The 18881-nt window shown below is 43.6% G+C and overlaps 1 protein-coding gene across 2 annotated transcripts in view; it reads right to left on the bottom strand.

The window, feature by feature from the left end:
• nsd2 (nuclear receptor binding SET domain protein 2) overlaps positions 1–18881 on the bottom strand; it is a 65430-nt gene that overhangs the window by 1655 nt on the left and 44894 nt on the right. Inside the window, exons 13-19 of one of the 2 annotated variants that reach the window (XM_045723823.1) lie at positions 17967–18169; positions 16923–17026; positions 14053–14322; positions 8663–8779; positions 6978–7119; positions 6589–6695; positions 5084–5348 (exon numbers count right to left, since the gene is read on the bottom strand). In XM_045723823.1, the coding sequence (XP_045579779.1) occupies positions 5127–5348; positions 6589–6695; positions 6978–7119; positions 8663–8779; positions 14053–14322; positions 16923–17026; positions 17967–18169 (1165 nt within the window). In that variant the 3' untranslated portion in view covers positions 5084–5126. The remainder of the gene's footprint in view (positions 1–5083; positions 5349–6588; positions 6696–6977; positions 7120–8662; positions 8780–14052; positions 14323–16922; positions 17027–17966; positions 18170–18881) is intronic. The other variant, XM_045723822.1, reaches the window with a different exon arrangement.

Below are 18881 nucleotides of genomic sequence, written 5' to 3'. Positions count from 1 at the left end.
GGGATTTCCATATTTGATTAGGATGCCCATTAACTGTTGATAAAGCATTCGCTACTCTTCCTGGGGTCCTTCACACGTAGCCTACATATCAATACATCCAGCCTACACACCAATACATCCAGCCTACACACCAATACATTCACGCGTAGCCTACATATCAATACATCCAGCCTACACACCAATACGTCCACGCGTAGCCTACATATCAATACATCCAGCCTACACACCAATACATCCAGCCTACACACCAATACATTCACGCGTAGCCTACATATCAATACATCCAGCCTACACACCAATACATCCAGCCTACATATCAATACATCCAGCCTACACACCAATACATTCACGCGTAGCCTACATATCAATACATCCAGCCTACACACCAATACATCCAGCCTACACACCAATACATCCACGCGTAGCCTACACACCAATACATCCAGCCTACACATCAATACATCCAGCCTACACACCAATACGTCCAGCCTACACACCAATACGTCCAGCCTACACACCAATACGTCCAGCCTACACACCAATACATCCACACAAATAATATAGGTCAAATATGGGGACCGGGAGCCTGTTGGGAGGTATGGGGACCGGGAGCCTGTTGGGGGTATGGGGACCGGGAGCCTGTTGGGAGGTATGGGGACCAGGAGCCTGTTGGGAGGTATGGGGACCGGGAGCCTGTTGGGAGGTACGGGATTAGAGACCCCCCTAGTTTTTACACTGCTGCTACTTGCTGTTTATTATCTATGCATAATCACTTTAAACCTACATGTACAAATTACCTCAACTAACCTGTACCCCCTGTATATAGTCTCCACACTGACTCTGTACCGGTACCCCCCTGTATATAGCCTCCACATTGACTCTGTACCGGTACCCCCTGTATATAGCCTCCACATTGACTCTGTACCGGTACCCCCTGTATATAGCCTCCACATTGACTCTGTACCAGTACCCCCTGTATATAGCCTCCACATTGACTCTGTACCGGTACCCCCTGTATATAGCCTCCACATTGACTCTGTACCGGTACCCCCTGTATATAGCCTCCACATTGACTCGGTACCAGTACCCCCTGTATACTGCCGCGTTATTTTGTGTTTTTTATTGAAAAAATGTACTTTCGTTTATTTAGTAAATATTTTCTTAACTATTTCTTGAACTGCATTGTTGGTTAAGGGCTTGTAAGTAAGCATTTCACGGGAAGGTCTACACCTGTTGTATTCGGCGCATGTGACAAATACATTTTGTTTTTAACATTTTATTTGCAGCCTTAGAATGTATTAAAAATCCAAACATAGCAGCCCAATGTTTGTAGAACAAGTAAAGTTACATTAATAACTCAACAAAGAAACAGGTCCTCCTATATGCTTAATGTAAACTGCTCAACACATGTACACCCCTCCCTCAAATCTTTTGGATAAATATCCTTTCCATTTTATTCAGCTTTGTTCAAATGTATTCTTCATACTATAAAGTAATGCCAAATCTTGTCTGCTAAATGAACTAGCCCACAGCCACAGCTATAGCAGGGCCTAACATAAGGACAACTCAGAATATGCTATTCTGTTCTTCTGAAAGACTACATTTTCTTCATATCATGTTTCTTTAGACCCGTCTAAAATAAATGGATTTATTTTGAAGGTGTAGGCTATATTACATGGATTTATTAGACTTTTCTGCATCAGTGACTTGTAGGCTGTGTGTGGAAGCCAGGAGATGCTAAATGTGTTTGTTAATTAACGGTCAATTACTGTGAGACCGACATGTTATTTGCTTGACAATCACCAGCTGACAAATATTCGTGACCACCACAGCCCAATTCACGCTCCTAAAAAAAGGTCTGTGACCAAGTCATGTGAAATCCATAGATTAGGGCCTAATGAATTAATTTAATTATATTAACTGTAACTCAGTAAAATCTTTGAAATTGTTGCATGTTGTGTTCATAGTATTTTAATGCGTTGGGGTCAGATGTATAACATGATAATGCGTTGGGGTCAGATATATAGCATGATAATAGGGTCAGATATATAACATGATGATGGGGTCAGATATATGGCATTATAATGGGGTCAGATATATAGCATGATAATAGGGTCAGATATATAACATGATGATGGGGTCAGATATATGGCATTATAATGGGGTCAGATATATAGCATGATAATGGGGTCAGATATATAACATTACAATGGGGTCAGATGTATAACATAATGGGGTCAGATGTATAACATAATGGGGTCAGATGTATAACATAATGGGGTCAGATGTATAGCATGATAATGGGGTCAGATACATGGCATTATAATGGGTCAGATCATTAGCATGATAATGGGGTCAGATCTTTAGCATGATAATGGGGTCAGATGTATAACAAAATGGGGTCAGATATAGCATTATAATGGGGTCAGATCTATAGCATTATAATGGGGTCAGATGTATAGCATGATAATGGGGTCGGATATATGGCATTATAATGGGGTCAGATCATTAGCATGATAATGGGGTCAGATTTATAATAGGGTCAGATGTATAGCATGATAATGGGGTCAGATGTATAACATGATAATGGGGTCAGATATATAGCATGATAATGGGGTCAGATATAACATTACAATGGGTTCAGATATATAGCATGATAATGGGGTCAGATATATAGCATGATAATGGGGTCAGATGTATAACATGATAATGGGGTCAGATATATAGCATGATAATGGGGTCAGATATATGGCATTATAATGGGGTCAGATATATAGCATGATAATGGGGTCAGATATATGGCATTATAATGGGTTCAGATATATAGCATGATAATGGGGTCAGATATATAGCATGATAATGGGGTCAGATGTATAACATGATAATGGGGCCAGATATATAGCATGATAATGGGGTCAGATATATGGCATTATAATGGGGTCAGATATATAGCATGATAATGGGGTCAGATATATAACATTACAATGGGGTCAGATGTATAACATTATAATGGGGTCAGATATATAGCATGATAATGGGGTCAGATACATGGCATTATAATGTGTTAGGGTTAGATATCAAATCAAAGTTTGTCACGTGCGCTGAATACCACAGGTGTAGTAGACCTTACAGTGAAATGCCGAATACAACAGGTGTAGACCTTACAGTGAAATGCTGACTTACAGGCTCTAACCAATATTGCAAAAAAGGTGTTAGGTGAACAATAGGTAAATAATGAAATAAAACTGTAAAAAGACAGGCTATACACAGTAGACAGGCTATACACAGTAGAGAGGCTATATACAGTAGAGAGGCTATAACAGTAGAGGCTATATACATTAGAGAGGCTATATACATTAGAGAGGCTATATACATTAGAGAGGCTATATACAGTAGAGAGGCTATATACAGTAGGGAGGCTATATACAGTAGAGAGGCTACATACAGACACCGGTTAGTCAGGCTGATTGAGGTAGTATGTACATGTAGATATGGTTAAAGTGACTATGCATATATGATGAACAGAGAGTAGCAGTAGCGTAAAAGAGGGGTTGGCGGGTGGTGGGACACAACGCAGATAGCCCGGTTAGCCAATGTGTGGGAGCACTGGTTGGTCGGTCCAATTGAGGTAGTATGTACATGAATGTATAGTTAAAGTGACTATGCATATATGATAAACAGAGAGTAGCAGCAGCGTATAAGAGGGGTTGGTGGGGATATATATTATCATGTGTTTGGGTTATATATATAATATATTTTTTGAATATTTGTATTCGGTACAGGCTTCCTTCTTTTCACTCTGTCATTTAGGTTAGTATTGTGGAGTAACTATAATGTTGTTGATCCATCCTCAGTTCTCTCCTATCACAGCCATTAAATCCCTGTGTGGTTTCCCTCTCCGGAAACGGAATTAGGAAGGATGCCTGTACCTTTATACACCCAGTCACTACAAAGTACCACAGTATGAGTCATAATACCCATAAAACCTAGCAGTCAAACAGGGAAATAGTTCCAATTGTTTTTCAACCATTAACTGGTCCCATAGCCCTTATTTTAAGTGTAAATCCCCTTTGTTTCGTGTAGGCTTACCCTGCCGTTACGTTTTCATCTCTCTACGACAAGCTGACTTTATCAATACATTCACCTTTATTCACCCCCCCAAAATGAAATGCTAATTAGCTGCTAATGTGGCTATCATAAAGAACTACAAATGCCAGGATGATCTGGACGAGACTGACGAATCGAGGCAAAGGTAACAATCTTTGGATTAACGATCTAATGTTAGCTAAATGTAGCAATGAATAAATTGGCTACATTTCTTTCAATGGACAATTCTGTGAACTGTGCAAGTTTTAAATAATACCTGTTAGCAAAGGTTTCAGCTAGAGATGACGTGCAGGTGCCGGCAGGGATTTGTAGTCTTGCATGATGTCTACTTTAATTCTAATTAGCATTTTAGAATCTGAGAGGAAATAGAGCTGAATATATTGATAAAAGTCACCTTGTCCTAGAGAGATTTACATGGCTATCAAAACGTCACGCCAGGGTAAGCCTACACGAAACACAGACCATATTTTAATTGTTAAATCCCCTATGGGAGGAAAGAACGGTGGAAAAACGATTGGTACCATTTCCCTGTTTGACCGCTAGGTTTTATGGGTATTATAAAACACCTACACTATGGGGCTCTATTGATATACCAACCAAATTGTAATTCATAACTATACCATGCTCAAAGGGATATTCAATGTCTGCCTTTTTAATGAAATGTTTTAACCATCTACCAATAGGTGCCCTTCTCTGTGAGCCATTGGAAAACCTCCCTGGTCTTTGTGGTTGAATCTGTTTGAAATTCACTGCTCGACTGAGGGACCTTACAGATAATTGTATGTGTGGGGTACAGAGATGAGGTAGCCATTCAATTTGTTCAACACTATTATTGCACACAGAGTGAGTCCATGAAACTTGTTAAGAATATTTTTACTCCGGAACTAATTGAGTCTAGCCATATAACAAAGGGTTTGAATACTTATTGACTCAAGATATTTCAGCTTTTCATTTTTAATTAGGGCTAGGGTCTTACCGAAGGGTCTCTTGGTGCGGTCCAGGCAGGAGAGGTGGAAGGGTTAGGGGGTTAAGGTCTTACCGAAGGGTCTCTTGGTGCGGTCCAGGCAAGAAAGGTGGAAGGCCTTGGTGCAGCTCTTCCTGTCACACAGAACCAGCTGCCCTCCGTCTCCACAGCGGAAACACTCGTCCTCAGACTCCTTCCCCTCGTTACGCGCCCGACGCTTCTTCACTTTCTTCTTGGCTTTCTTCCCCTTGGGCTCCGCGGCCTGGATACCAGACGTCTGACAGGAAACAACAGTCAGATAGGAGCCTGGCCAACAGAGGTCTGACAGGAAACAGTCAACACCATCATCCCAGAAACCCTAGACCAACTCCAATTTGCATACCGCCCCAACAGATCCACAGATGTGTCAATCTCTATCGTACTCCATACTTTCCCCCTGGACAAAAGGAACACCTATGTGAGAATGCTATTCATTGACTACAGCTCAGCGTTCAACACCATAGTGTCCTCAAAGCTCATCACTAAGCTAAGGACCCTGGGACTAAACACCTCCCTCTGCAACTGGATCCTGGACTTCCTGACGGGCCGCCCCCAAGTGGTAAGGGTAGGTAACAACACATCTGCCACGCTGATCCTCAACACAGGGGTCCCTCAGGGGTGCGTGCTCAGTCCCCTCCTGTACTCCCTGTTCACCAACATTAAGTTTGCTGACAACACAACAGTGGTAGGCCTGATCACCGACAACGATGAGACAGCCTACAGGGAGGAGGTCAGAGACCTGGCAGTGTGGTGCCAGGACAACAACCTCTCCCTCAATCTGAGCAAGACAAAGGAGCTGAACGTGAACTACAGGAAAAGGAGGGCCGAACAGTGGAGCGGGTCGAGAGCTCCTTGGTGTCCACATCACCAAACCATCATGGTCCAAACACACCAAGACAGTCGTGAAGATATTTTCTTAACTCTATTTCTTGAACTGCACTGTTGTTAGGTATTTGTAATTACGTATTTCACAGTAAGGTCTACACCTGTTGTATTTTGCGCATGTGACAAATACATTTGATTTGAGATAGAGGCCTGGCCACCAGAGGCCTGGAACAGGAAACAGCAGTCAGATAGAGGCCTGGCCACCAGAGGCCTGGAACAGGAAACAGCAGTCAGATAGAGGCCTGGCCACCAGAGGTCTGACAGGAAACAGCAGTCAGATAGGGGCCTGGCCACCAGAGGTCTGACAGGAAACAACAGTCAGATAGGGGCCTGGCCACCAGAGGTCTGAAAGGAAACAACAGTCAGATAGAGGCCTGGCCACCAGAGGTCTGACAGGAAACAGCAGTCAGATAGGGGCCTGGCCACCAGAGGTCTGGACAGGAGACAACAGTCAGATAGGGGCCTGGCCACCAGAGGTCTGGAACAGGAGACAATAGTCAGGTGGACGTCAAGACTGTCATGTGTTTTTTATAAAGTGTCGCCATTCTAAATCTTTCGATCATTTCTGATTTGGCTCCTCTCGGAACACTCACCTTGGGCCGGTCTCCAAGGAAACCGCTACAGTTGGAAGCCCCACAGCGACACGCCGTCTTTTCATTACCAAGACAATCCAGGTTGTAGTTGAAGGTGAGCTCTGTCCCTGGAAACCACAAAACACCATGTTAATGTTATGGTTGGGATCTGAACCTGGGTCTCCCACGGGAGAAAACAACGTCAGACCAAGAGGAAATTCCCTTTTGAGCCGAGGGTGACAGTGATTTTGAAGTCGCAGGTAGGGGCTACCTCCTCACGAGACCATGAGCCTGACTCACGTCCGGTACATTAACAAACTGACTGTCCCTTTAAACCACAAAACACCAAATAACTAAGTCAACACAACCATAAAACAAGAGAAGAGTAGCAGACATGTCTGGGTTCTCACCAGCAGGGATGTCACAGACGGCGAAGAGCCCAACTCTCGTGTCGCCGTTCACCGTCCATTTCTGCGTGTCACAGTTGGGCTGGCAGCTGTGGTTCATGAAGCGGGAGTAGTTTCCTTTGGGGCCGGCGTCTATGATCCGGTCCTGGAATCCCAACAGGTCAGTCCAGTGTACAGGCCAGCAGTAGTAACATTATAACAGGTCAATGTACAGGCCAGCAGTAGTAACATTATAACAGGTCAGTGTACAGGCCAGCAGTAGTAACATTATAACAGGTCAGTGTACAGGCCAGCAGTAGTAACATTGTAACAGGTCAGTGTACAGGCCAGCAGTAGTAACATTGTAACAGGTCAGTGTACAGGCCAGCAGTAGTAACATTGTAATAGGTCAGTGTACAGGCCAGCAGTAGTAACATTATAACAGGTCAGTGTACAGGCCAGCAGTAGTAACATTATAACAGGTCAGTGTACAGGCCAGCAGTAACATTATAACAGGTCAGTGTACAGGCCAGCAGTAGTAACATTATAACAGGTCAGTGTACAGGCCAGCAGTAACATTATAACAGGTCAGTGTACAGGCCAGCAGTAGTAACATTATAACAGGTCAGTGTACAGGCCAGCAGTAGTAACATTATAACAGGTCAGTGTACAGGCCAGCAGTAGTAACATTATAACAGGTCAGTGTACAGGCCAGCAGTAACATTATAACAGGTCAGTGTACAGGCCAGCAGTAACATTATAACAGGTCAGTGTACAGGCCAGCAGTAGTAACATTATAACAGGTCAGTGTACAGGCCAGCAGTAACATTATAACAGGTCAGTGTACAGGCCAGCAGTAGTAACATTATAACAGGTCAGTGTACAGGCCAGCAGTAGTAACATTATAACAGGTCAGTGTACAGGCCAGCAGTAACATTATAACAGGTCAGTGTACAGGCCAGCAGTAGTAACATTATAACAGGTCAGTGTACAGGCCAGCAGTAGTAACATTATAACAGGTCAGTGTACAGGCCAGCAGTAGTAACATTATAACAGGTCAGTGTACAGGCCAGCAGTAGGTAACATTATAACAGGTCAGTGTACAGGCCAGCAGTAACATTATAACAGGTCAGTGTACAGGCCAGCAGTAGTAACATTATAACAGGTCAGTGTACAGGCCAGCAGTAACATTATAACAGGTCAGCAGTAACATTATAACAGGTCAGTGTACAGGCCAGCAGTAACATTATAAGAGGTGATTCCTAGCCACCGTGCTTCTACACCTGCATTGCTTGCTGTTTGGGGTTTAAGGCTGGGTTTCTGTACAGCACTTTGTGACATCAGCTGATGTAAGAAGGGCTTTATAAATACATTTGATTGATTGATGATTAACGCTGATGGTAATGAATAACGCTGTAACACTCAAAACATCTAATTCATTGACTTGTGAATATGGAAGCAGAGCTCCAGATCTTGTTTTCTGTAATGTCACAGAGGTCCTGGGTGGAACATCGCCAAAGCAATACTGTTCATCTGGCTCAAGCAGTCAGGGACACCAACACAAGCAGACAGGACCTCTATGTGCTGGAGAAACCTGGTTACAGTAGGCCTTCAATACATTATAGTTCAATAATTGGACCCCATGACAGCCCAGAGGGTACGGCCTTGTCAATGGTGAGCATGTAGAAGTGAGTGATGTCATAGTTTACCTTGTCGATGGTGAGCATGTAGAAGTGAGTGATGTCATTCTCCTGGTAGTACTTGATCCTGGAGCGACATTCCTCTTCATCGATCAGCTCTCCGATGTACTCATTCACAAACTCACCCTGCAGGAGAGGCAACCAATCAAATCAGGGATACAGCATCACCCAGTCAGACTACTGATTCACCCTCATCACCCAATCAGATCACTGAAACACCATCAACCAATCAGATCACCGACACACCTTCATCAACCAATCAGATCACTGATAAAAAAAAATTGGTGACCAACTTTTTCTTATTTCCTTTTTCTTCTGTGAGGGGTTCAAATCAGACAGACAATCCACCATCCTGCCCCTCCAGGCAACCCATAAAAACCCTCCCTATACCACCCCTTCCCACAATTGTGATTGGACCATTCTTGATACTCACAGGAAACTGTTGAGCGTGAAAAACCCAGCAAAATTGCAGTTCTTGACACAAACCGCTGCATCTGGCACCTACTACCACACCCCGTTCAAAGGCACTTAAATTGTTCGTCTTGCCCATTAACCCTCTGAATGGCACACATACACAATCCATGTCTCAATTGTCTCAAGGATTAAAAACCATGTTTTATACAATCAGTGTATTTATTGTTTATATGTGTTGGGCTTTAACTGAAATTAGTCAAATTAGTCAACCTTTTGTGAGCCCAGATGTATAAATTGCATCATTGGATGGTTTGGTAGTTGGGTTTCCCAAGGGAGTCCAGAGGACAGCATAGCTGACCTAAATATAGAGAAAACGAGTAGTCTGGTAACGTGTATCTCAAACCTTGGACTGTTCTCATAACGTGTATCTCAAACCTTGGACTGTTCTCATAACATGTATCTCAAACCTTGGACTGTTCTCATAACGTGTATCTCAAACCTTGGACTGTTCTCATAACATGTATCTCAAACCTTGGACTGTTCTCATAACGTGTATCTCAAACCTTGGACTGTTCTCATAACGTGTATCTTTCAAATCTTGGACTGTTCTCAAACCATTACTGTCCATGATAAATCAGAAACGGTACGGATTCCACATTCGGATCATTGGGGGGGATGCAAAAGGCAAGTCATTATTGTTTAAAATTTAGGAGTACGCGCAGGCCATGTTGATTCCCAGTACGGGCAGGCCATGTTGATTCCCAGTACGGGTAGGCCATGTTGATTCCCAGTACGGGCAGGCCATGTTGATTCCCAGTACGGGTAGGCCATGTTGATTCCCAGTACGGGTAGGCCATGTTGATTCCCAGTACGGGCAGGCCATGTTGATTCCCAGTACGGGTAGGCCATGTTGATTCCCAGTACGGGCAGGCCATGTTGATTCCCAGTACGGGCAGGCCATTTTGATTCCCAGTTACATTGTTTAAGGGATATATCAGTGAAGACCACCTCTTCCAGGGCAACAAGGATACACTATACATTTCTCTATACTCAGTCAGGGGGCAGAATAATGTCTAAACCAATCATATAAATTGACAAGGAAAGTTTTAAGGGAGAGATAGACAGCTGTGATATGGATGAAGATGAAATAGACAACCATTAGAAAATAAAAACGCATGAAACCCTCTGTCCACAGCCTAACGGTCCGCCTGCCCACAGCCTAACGGTCCGCCTGCCCACAGCCTAACGGTCCGCCTGTCCACAGCCTAACGGTCCGCCTGTCAATGAACAGCATTCTCACATAGGTGTTCCTTTTGTCCAGGTGGAAAAGAGCAATGGAGTGCGATTGAGATTTACATTTACATTTAGCAGACGCTCTTATCCAGAGCGACTTACAAATTGGTGCATTCACCTTATAATATCCAGTGGAACAACCACTTTACAATAGTGCATCTAAATCTTTTAAGGGGGGGGTTAGAAGGATTACTTTATCCTATCCCAGGTATTCCTTAAAGAGGTGGGGTTTCAGGTGTCTCCGGAAGGTGGTGATTGACTCCGCTGTCCTGGCGTCGTGAGGGAGCTTGTTCCACCATTGGGGTGCCAGAGCAGCGAACAGTTTTGACTGGGCTGAGCGGGAACTGTGCTTCCTCAGAGGTAGGGAGGAGAGCAGGCCAGAGGTGGATGAACGCAGTGCCCTTTTTTGGGTGTAGGGCCTGATCAGAGCCTGAAGGTACGGAGGTGCCGTTCCCCTCACAGCTCCGTAGGCAAGCACCATGGTCTTGTAGCGGATGCGAGCTTCAACTGGAAGCCAGTGGAGAGAGCGGAGGAGCGGGGTGACGTGAGAGATCTGTGGATCTGTTGGGGCAGTATGCAAATTGGAGTGGGTACAGGATATCAGGGAGGATGCTGTTGATGTGAGCCATGACCAGCCTTTCAAAGCACTTCATGTCTACCAACGTGAGTGCTACGGGGCGGTAATCATTAAGGCAGGTTACCTTCGCTTCCTTGGGCGCAGGGACTATGATGGTCTGCTTGAAACATGTAGGTATTACAGACTCGGTCAGGGAGAGGTTGAAAATGTCAGTGAAGACACTTGCCAATTGGTCTGCGCATGCTTTGAGTACACGTTCTGGTAATCCATCTGGCCCCGGGGCTTTGTGAACGTTGACCTGTTTAAAGGTCTTCCTCACATCGGATACCGAGAGCGGTATCATACAGTCATCAAGAACAGCTGGTGCATGCTTCAGTGTTGCTTGCCTCGAAGTGAGCATAAAAGGCATTTTGCTTGTCTGGTAGGTAAGGTAGAAGTGATATGATCCTTAACTAGCCTCTCAAAGCACTTCATGATGAAAGAAGTGAGTGCTACTGGGTGATAGTAATTTAGTTCCACTACATTTGCTTTCTTGGGTACAGGAACATTGGTGGACATCTTGAAGCAAGTGGGGACAGCAGACTGGGATAGGGAGAGATTGAATATGTCCGTAAACACTCCAGTCAGCTGGTCTGCGCATGCTCTGAGGACACGGCTAGGGTTGCCATCTGTGCCGGCAGCCTTGCGAGGGTTAACACACTTAAATGTCTTACTCACGTCGGCCACGGAGAACGAAAGCCCACAGTCCTTGGGGGCTGGCCGTGTCGGTGGCACTGTGTTATCCTCAAAGCTGGCTTAGGTGTTTAGCTTGTCTGGGAGCAAGACGGTGTTTGCAACGTGGCTGGTTTCCCCTTTGTAATCCATGGTTGTCTGTAGACCCTGCATAGACATATGTCTCGTGTCTGAGCCGTTGAATTGCAACTCCACTTTGTCTCTGTACTGACATTTTGCCTATTTGATTGCCTTACGGAGGGAATACCTACTCTGTTTGTATTCAACCATATTCCCAGGCATCTTGCCGTGGTGGTTCGTGATTTCAGTTCCTGCTTTCGGTAGATTTTAATAGTCACAGTGGGAACAACATCCCCTATACACTTCCTGATATACTCAGTCACCGTGTCTGTGAATACGTCAATGTTATTCTCCCAGGCTACCCGGAACATATCCCAGTCCGTGTGATTAAAATGATCTTGCAGCATGGATTCTGATTGGTCAGATTAATGTTGAAAAGATATTAGCATGGGTGCTTCCTGTTTGATTTTTTGCCTATAGGAAGGGAGGAGTAAAATGGAGTCGTGATCTGATTTGCCGAAGGTAGGGCGGGGGAGGGCCTTGTAGGCATTTCGAAAGGGGTAGTAGCAGTGGTCCAGTGTTTCACCCGAGCGAGTACTACAGTCAGTGTTGATAGAACTTTGGTAGCGTTTTCCTCAAATTTGCTTTGTTAAAATCCCCAGCTACAATAAATGCGGCCTCAGTATGTGTGGTTTCCAGTTTGCATAAAGAGACGAGATGTACAGTTGAAGTCGGAAGTTTACATACACTTAGGTTGGACTCATTAAAACTCGTTTTTTCAACCACTCCACAAATTTGTTGTTAACAAACTATAGTTCTGACAAGTCAGTTAGGAAATCTATTTTGTGCATGACACAAGTAATTTTTCCAACAATTGTTTACAAACTTATAATTCACTGTATCACAATTCCAGTGGGTCAGAAGTTTACATACATTAAGTTGACTGTGCCTTTAAACAGCTTGGAAAATTCCAGAAAATGATGTCATGGCTTTAGAGGCTTCTGATTGACTCAAATGATGTAAATTAGCCTATTGGAGGTGTACCTGTGGATGTATTTCAAGGACTACCTTCAAACTCAGTGACTATTTGCTTGACATTATGGGAAAATCAAAACAAATCAGCCAAGGCCTCAAAAAAAATTGTAGACCTCCACAAGTCTGGTTCATCCTTGGGAGCAATTTCCAAATGCCAAGTACCACGTTCATCTGTACAAACAATAGTACGCAAGTATAAACACCATGGGACCACACAGCCATCATACCGCTCAGGAAGGAGACGCGTTCTGTCTCCTAGAGATGAACGTACTTTGGTGAGAAAAGTAAAAATCAATCCCAGAACAACAGCAAAGGACCTTGTGAAGATGCTGGAGGAAACAGGTACAAAAGTATCTATATCCACAGTAAACCTGAAAGGCCGCCAGCAAGGAAGAAGCCACTGCTCCAAAACCGCCATAAAAAAGCCAGACAACGGTTTGCAACTGCACATGGGGACAAAGGTCGTACTTTTTGGAGAAATGTCCTCTGGTCTGATGAAACAAAAATAGAACTGTTTAGCCATAATGACCATCGTTATGTTATGAGGAAAAAAGGGGATGCTTGCAAGCCGAAGAACACCATCCCAATCATGAAGCACGGGGGTGGCAGCATCATGTTGTGGGGGTGCTTTGCTGCAGGAGGGACTGGTGCACTTCACAAAATAGATGGCATCATGTGGACGGAAAATTATGTGGATATATTGAAGCAACAGCTCAAGACATCAGTCAGGAAGTTAAAGCTTGGTCGCAAATGGGTCTTCCAAATGGACAATGACCCCAAGCATACTCTCAAAGTTGTGGCAAAATGGCTTAAGGACAACAAAGTCAAGGTATTGGAGTGGCCATCACAAAGCCCTGACCTCAATCCTATAGAACATTTGTGCGCAGATCTGAAAAAGCTTGTGCGAGCAAGGAGGCCTACAAACCTGACTCAGTTACACAAGCTCTGTCAGGAGGAATGGGCTACAATTCACCCAACTTATTGTGGGAAGCTTGTGGAAGGCTACCCGAAACGTTTGACCCAAGTTAAACAATTTAAAGGCAATGCTACCAAATACTAATTGAGTATGTAAACTTCTGACCCACTGGGAATGTGATGAAAGAAATAAAAGCTGAAATAAATCATTCTCTCTACTATTATTCTGACATTCTTAAAATAAAGTGGTGATCCTAACTGACCTAAGACAGTGAATTTTTACTAGGATTAAATGTCAGGAATTGTGAAAACTGAGTTTAAATGTATTTGGCTAAGGTGTATGTAGACTGTAAATACACATACACACACACACCTTCTTAATATCCTGTAGCGCCACCAGACCCCAGCCCTTGCCAGCAGTCTTGACGATCTTAGTCTCTGGGTAGTGTCTCTTGGTGAAGTCCTGGTTGCAGCATCGCTCTGCGTTGGGACAGACCTGAGGGTGGCACTCGTACATCAACATCCTGTTCAGGCATTCTGACTCAAACCCACACGGCTTCTCATCCGTGGGCTTACAGTTACACTTGGGGATCTCTGACACGTCGGCTGTGTAGACTTGCACCCGGCCACAGGGCTTGTTGATCTGCAGAACATACAGGGGAGAAAATACATTACAAATATCAAACTGGACAAAGGTGGACGAAGGACTGAGTTTGAAGGAATAAGTTGAACCGAGTTTGGAGGACTCAGATGAAACACATTTGAAGGACTGCTCACAGTTTGCTGCACACACAAAACAAATATTAGACAGCACTTGATCCAGGGGATTCTCTGTTACGAAGTGCAGCTTGATTTTGGAAGCAGCTACCCATTTAGCTAATTAGCTACTAAATTAGCAAACCAAATGCACAATTGCAGAGCATTTAGCACATTTTAGACAGTTAACTTAATAGTTATCAGATATCTAACTGGCAAACAAATTCACAAAACGTTGTGAATTCCATACTGTAACTAGATCACCTGGCGTGTGCTGCACAACAGTGAATGATTCACAAGTCTCCGGTCTCGTCGTTGTGTGCTTTAAAACAAACACTTTGTGACTGAGTAATACAGGTAAGCTTCATAATAAAAAATTGTGACAGGTGAAATGAAGAACGCCATCTCCTAATGGGCTGCAGGACTAAGGTGGACCACGTTTAACTTGTTATGGATAGGGGGCAGTATTTTCACGGCCGGATAAAAAACGTACCCGATTTAATCTGATTATTACTCCTGCCCAGAAACTAGAATATGCATATAATTATTAGCTTTGGATAGAAAACACTCCAAAGTTTCTAAAACTGTTTGAATGGTGTCTGTGAGTATAACAGAACTCATTTGGCAGGCCAAAACCTGAGAAGATTCCAAACAGGAAGCGCCCTCTCTGACCATTTCTTGGCCTTCTTGATCATCTCTATCCAAAACAGGGGATCTCTGCTGTAACGTGACATTTTCTAACGCTCACATAGGCTCTCAGAAGGCGCCAGAACGTTGAAGGATGACTTTGCAGGCCATGGCTGAAAAACAGTAGCGCATTTGGTAAGTGGTCGATCTGAGAACAATGAGACTGGTGCGCGCGTGCACGAGCCGACTCCATGTTTTAATTTTCAGTCTTTGAACGAAAACAACGACTCCCGGTCGGAATATTATCGCTTTTTTATGAGAAAAATCGCATAAAAATTTATTTTAAACAGCGTTTGACATGCTTCTAAGTACGGTAATGGAATATTTTGAATTTTTTTGTCACGAAACGCGCCAGGCGCGTTACCCTTCGGATAGTGTCTTGAACGCACAACAAAACGCCGCTATTTGGATATAACTATGGATTATTTGGAACCAAACCAACATTTGTTATTGAAGTAGAAGTCCTGGGAGTGCATTCTGACGAAAAACAGCAAAGGTAATCAAATTTTTCTTATAGTAAATCTGAGTTTTGTGAGTACCAAACTTGGTGGGTGTCAAAATAGCTAGCCTCGAGATGGCGAGCTATCTACTCAGAATAGCTATTTTAAAATCGGACACCGCGATTGCATAAAGGAGTTCTGTATCTATAATTCTTAAAATAATTGTTATGTTTTTTGTGAATGTTTATCGTGAGTAATTTAGTAAATTCACCGGAAGTGTTCGGTGGGAATGCTAGTTCTGAACATCACATGCTAATGTAAAAAGCTGGTTTTTGATATAAATATGAACTTGATTTAACAAAACATGCATGTATTGTATAACATAATGTCCTAGGAGTGTCATCTGATGAAGATCATCAAAGGTTAGTGCTGCATTTAGCTGTGGTTTTGTTTTTTGTGACATTATATGCTAGCTTGAAAAATGGGTGTCTGATTATTTCTGGCTGGGTACTCTGCTGACACAATCTAATGTTTTACTTTCGCTGTAAAGCCTTTTTGAAATCGGACAGTGTGGTTAGATTAACGAGAGTCTTGTCTTTAAAAGGCTGTAAAATAGTCATATGTTTGAAAAATTGAAGTTTTCGGATTTTCGAGGAATTTGTATTTCGCGCCACGCCTATCATTGGATATTGGAGCAGGTGTTCCGCTAGCGGAACGTCTAGATGTAAGAGGTTAAAGGACTAAGTTGGACCGCGTTTGAAGGGCTACGTTGGACCGAGTTTGAAGGACTAAGATGGACCGAATTTGAAGGACTAAGTTGTTGCGCCTTCTTCACCACGCTGTCTGTGTGGGTGGACCATTTCAGTTTGTCCGTGATGTGTACGCCCGACGAACTTAAAACGTTCCACCTTCTCCACTACTGTCCCGTTTTTTGTGGATGGGGGTGGTGCTCCCTCTGCCGTTTCCTGAAGTCCACGATCCTCTCCTTTGTTTTGTTGATGTTGAGTTTGAGGTTATTTTCCTGACACCACACTCCGAGGGCCCTCACCTCCTCCCTGTAGGCCGTCTCGTCGTTGTTGGTAATCAAGCCTACCACTGTAGTGTCGTCTGCAAACTTGATGATTGAGTTGGAGGCGTGCATGGCCAAGGGTGAACAGGGAGTACAGGAGAGGGCTTAGAACACACCCTTGTGGGACCCAGTGTTGAGGATCAGCGGGGTGGATATGTTGTTTCCTACCCTCACCACCTGGGGGCAGCCCGTCAGAAAGTCCTGGACTGAGTTTGAAGGACTAAGATGGACTGAGTTTCAGGACAGAAGTAAGAGTACAGTTACAAAGGGTTAGGTTTATAGAGTTCAGACCTTGATGTATTTGTACGGAGGTGGTTTCCTGTTGTTCTCCTGCGTCTCCTTGGCCTCCCGTTCCATCTTGATCTCCTTGAAGCGCTCCTCTGCCTCCAACAGCGCTGGAGAGACAGATTACTGTTATCGTCAGTTGTCTTAAGTGATACTATAACAGGCATTATATGAACAAAAGACAATGATCGGTAGTGCAGCGACGTTTCGTTTTAATGTAATATGTGGAGCATTCTTTTACTGTCTAAAACACTGAACTGTTATGGACTACTGAGTTCCTCCTAGCTTTTTCTCCAAGACAAAGGGTCATAAAAGTGTCCGTTCACACCTAGGGGCAATGCCATGTGACCTCACAGGACTGCTGTCTCCCCCACCCTATCTCAGCCTCTTATCCTGCTGGACCTCCTGCTGGACCTCTCAACTCTGGACACAAAGGAGGGAGAAGCTTCTCCATCTCCAGAAACCCGTCTACAGGGCCTGGATCTTCGCCTTTAAAATGTCCAGAAATTGTAATTTGATAAATTATGGAAAAAGTACCTTTTAGGGAATAGTACCTGTAATCGAGTACAGAAATTGGGACGGAAGTGCCCATGCACTAAACAGACTCAGAAAAAAATCTCAGAAGAAGGCATAAAACCTTAAGAGCTAGTGTAACCTGAACGGTACACTACAGATCACCTTCTTCAAGGATAGAAGGAAACAGTTAGAGCTTAGCCTCTGAAACTCAAGCAAGGAGCCAACAGATTAGAGCAACAAGCATAAGGACACCAACTCAGGACAAGCTACAACAGACTGATCACAGACTGTATTACATTTAATGTTCAGGATCTGCAGGTCTTATCTTCCATTTCATGATTATTCTCATTATTTTGATGAGTGTTGATCAATTGTGTTTATCTTGTTATTCTTGGAAAGAACTCCAATTGATTATCAAATAATTATTCTAATTTTAGCCTTAGAGAGTTAGTGTCAACAATTGTTAAGTTCTTAGAAGACTATCTTGTCCAAGAAAGGACAGTGGGCTGCTGAATATTCCATGGGTGAGTTTACCGTTCTTGAAGACCTTCCCTATCCCAGTCTTCTGGACCCTGCTGCCCCTGTCTCCCTCCATGTAGGGGAAAACTCGACCCTGGTGCGTCCAGAAGTAGTCCTTAGAACCGAAGAAGAAGACTGGGAACTCTCCGATTTTGTGGCGAAGGTTCTGGATGTTGGTGGGGACGTTCCGGGGGTGCTGGATCTCTGCAGGCCACCATCTGGACATAACAAGGGAAATGAAACAGTGTTCTAACACACACACACACACACACACACACACACACACACACACACACACACACAGTATTCTAAAACACACACAGTATTCTAAAACACAAACACAGTATTCTAAAACACACACACACACACACACAACAGTATTCTAAAACACACACACACACAGTTGGGTGGTATCCAGATTTTCATATCGTCATACCGTCCTTCTCTCACCCCAGGATTTATGGCATTACCGGTTTAGTATGCTAGTATGCTAACCAAATTAGCATAAGTAATAGCGAATTTCCATTGAGGCTGCTAGCTAAAAATGCTAACGACCAGAAATAAATGATTTTTTGTGTTGCTAAGACAGGCACTCCAGCTTAAAGTTCTACATACAGTTGCAAGAGAAAGTATGTGAACCCTTTGGAATTACCTGGATTTCTACATAAATTGGTCAAAAAATGTGATCTGATCTTCCTCTAAGTCACAACAATAGTATTTTTCCGGCCTATATTGAATAGTTATTTTAAACATTCACAGTGTAGGTTGGAAAAAGTATGTGAACCCCTAGGCTAATTACTTTTTCAAAAGCTAATTGGAGCCAGAACTCAGCTAACCTGGAGTCCAATCAATGAGATGAGTTTGGAGATGTTGGTTAGAGCTGTCCTGCCCTATAAAAAACACTCACAAAATGTGAGTTTGCTATTCACA

This window comes from Salmo salar, chromosome ssa09, assembly GCF_905237065.1.
Source record: "Salmo salar chromosome ssa09, Ssal_v3.1, whole genome shotgun sequence".
Classification (NCBI taxonomy): Eukaryota; Metazoa; Chordata; class Actinopteri; order Salmoniformes; family Salmonidae; genus Salmo; species Salmo salar.
This window is presented reverse-complemented; position numbering and strand designations above follow the sequence as displayed.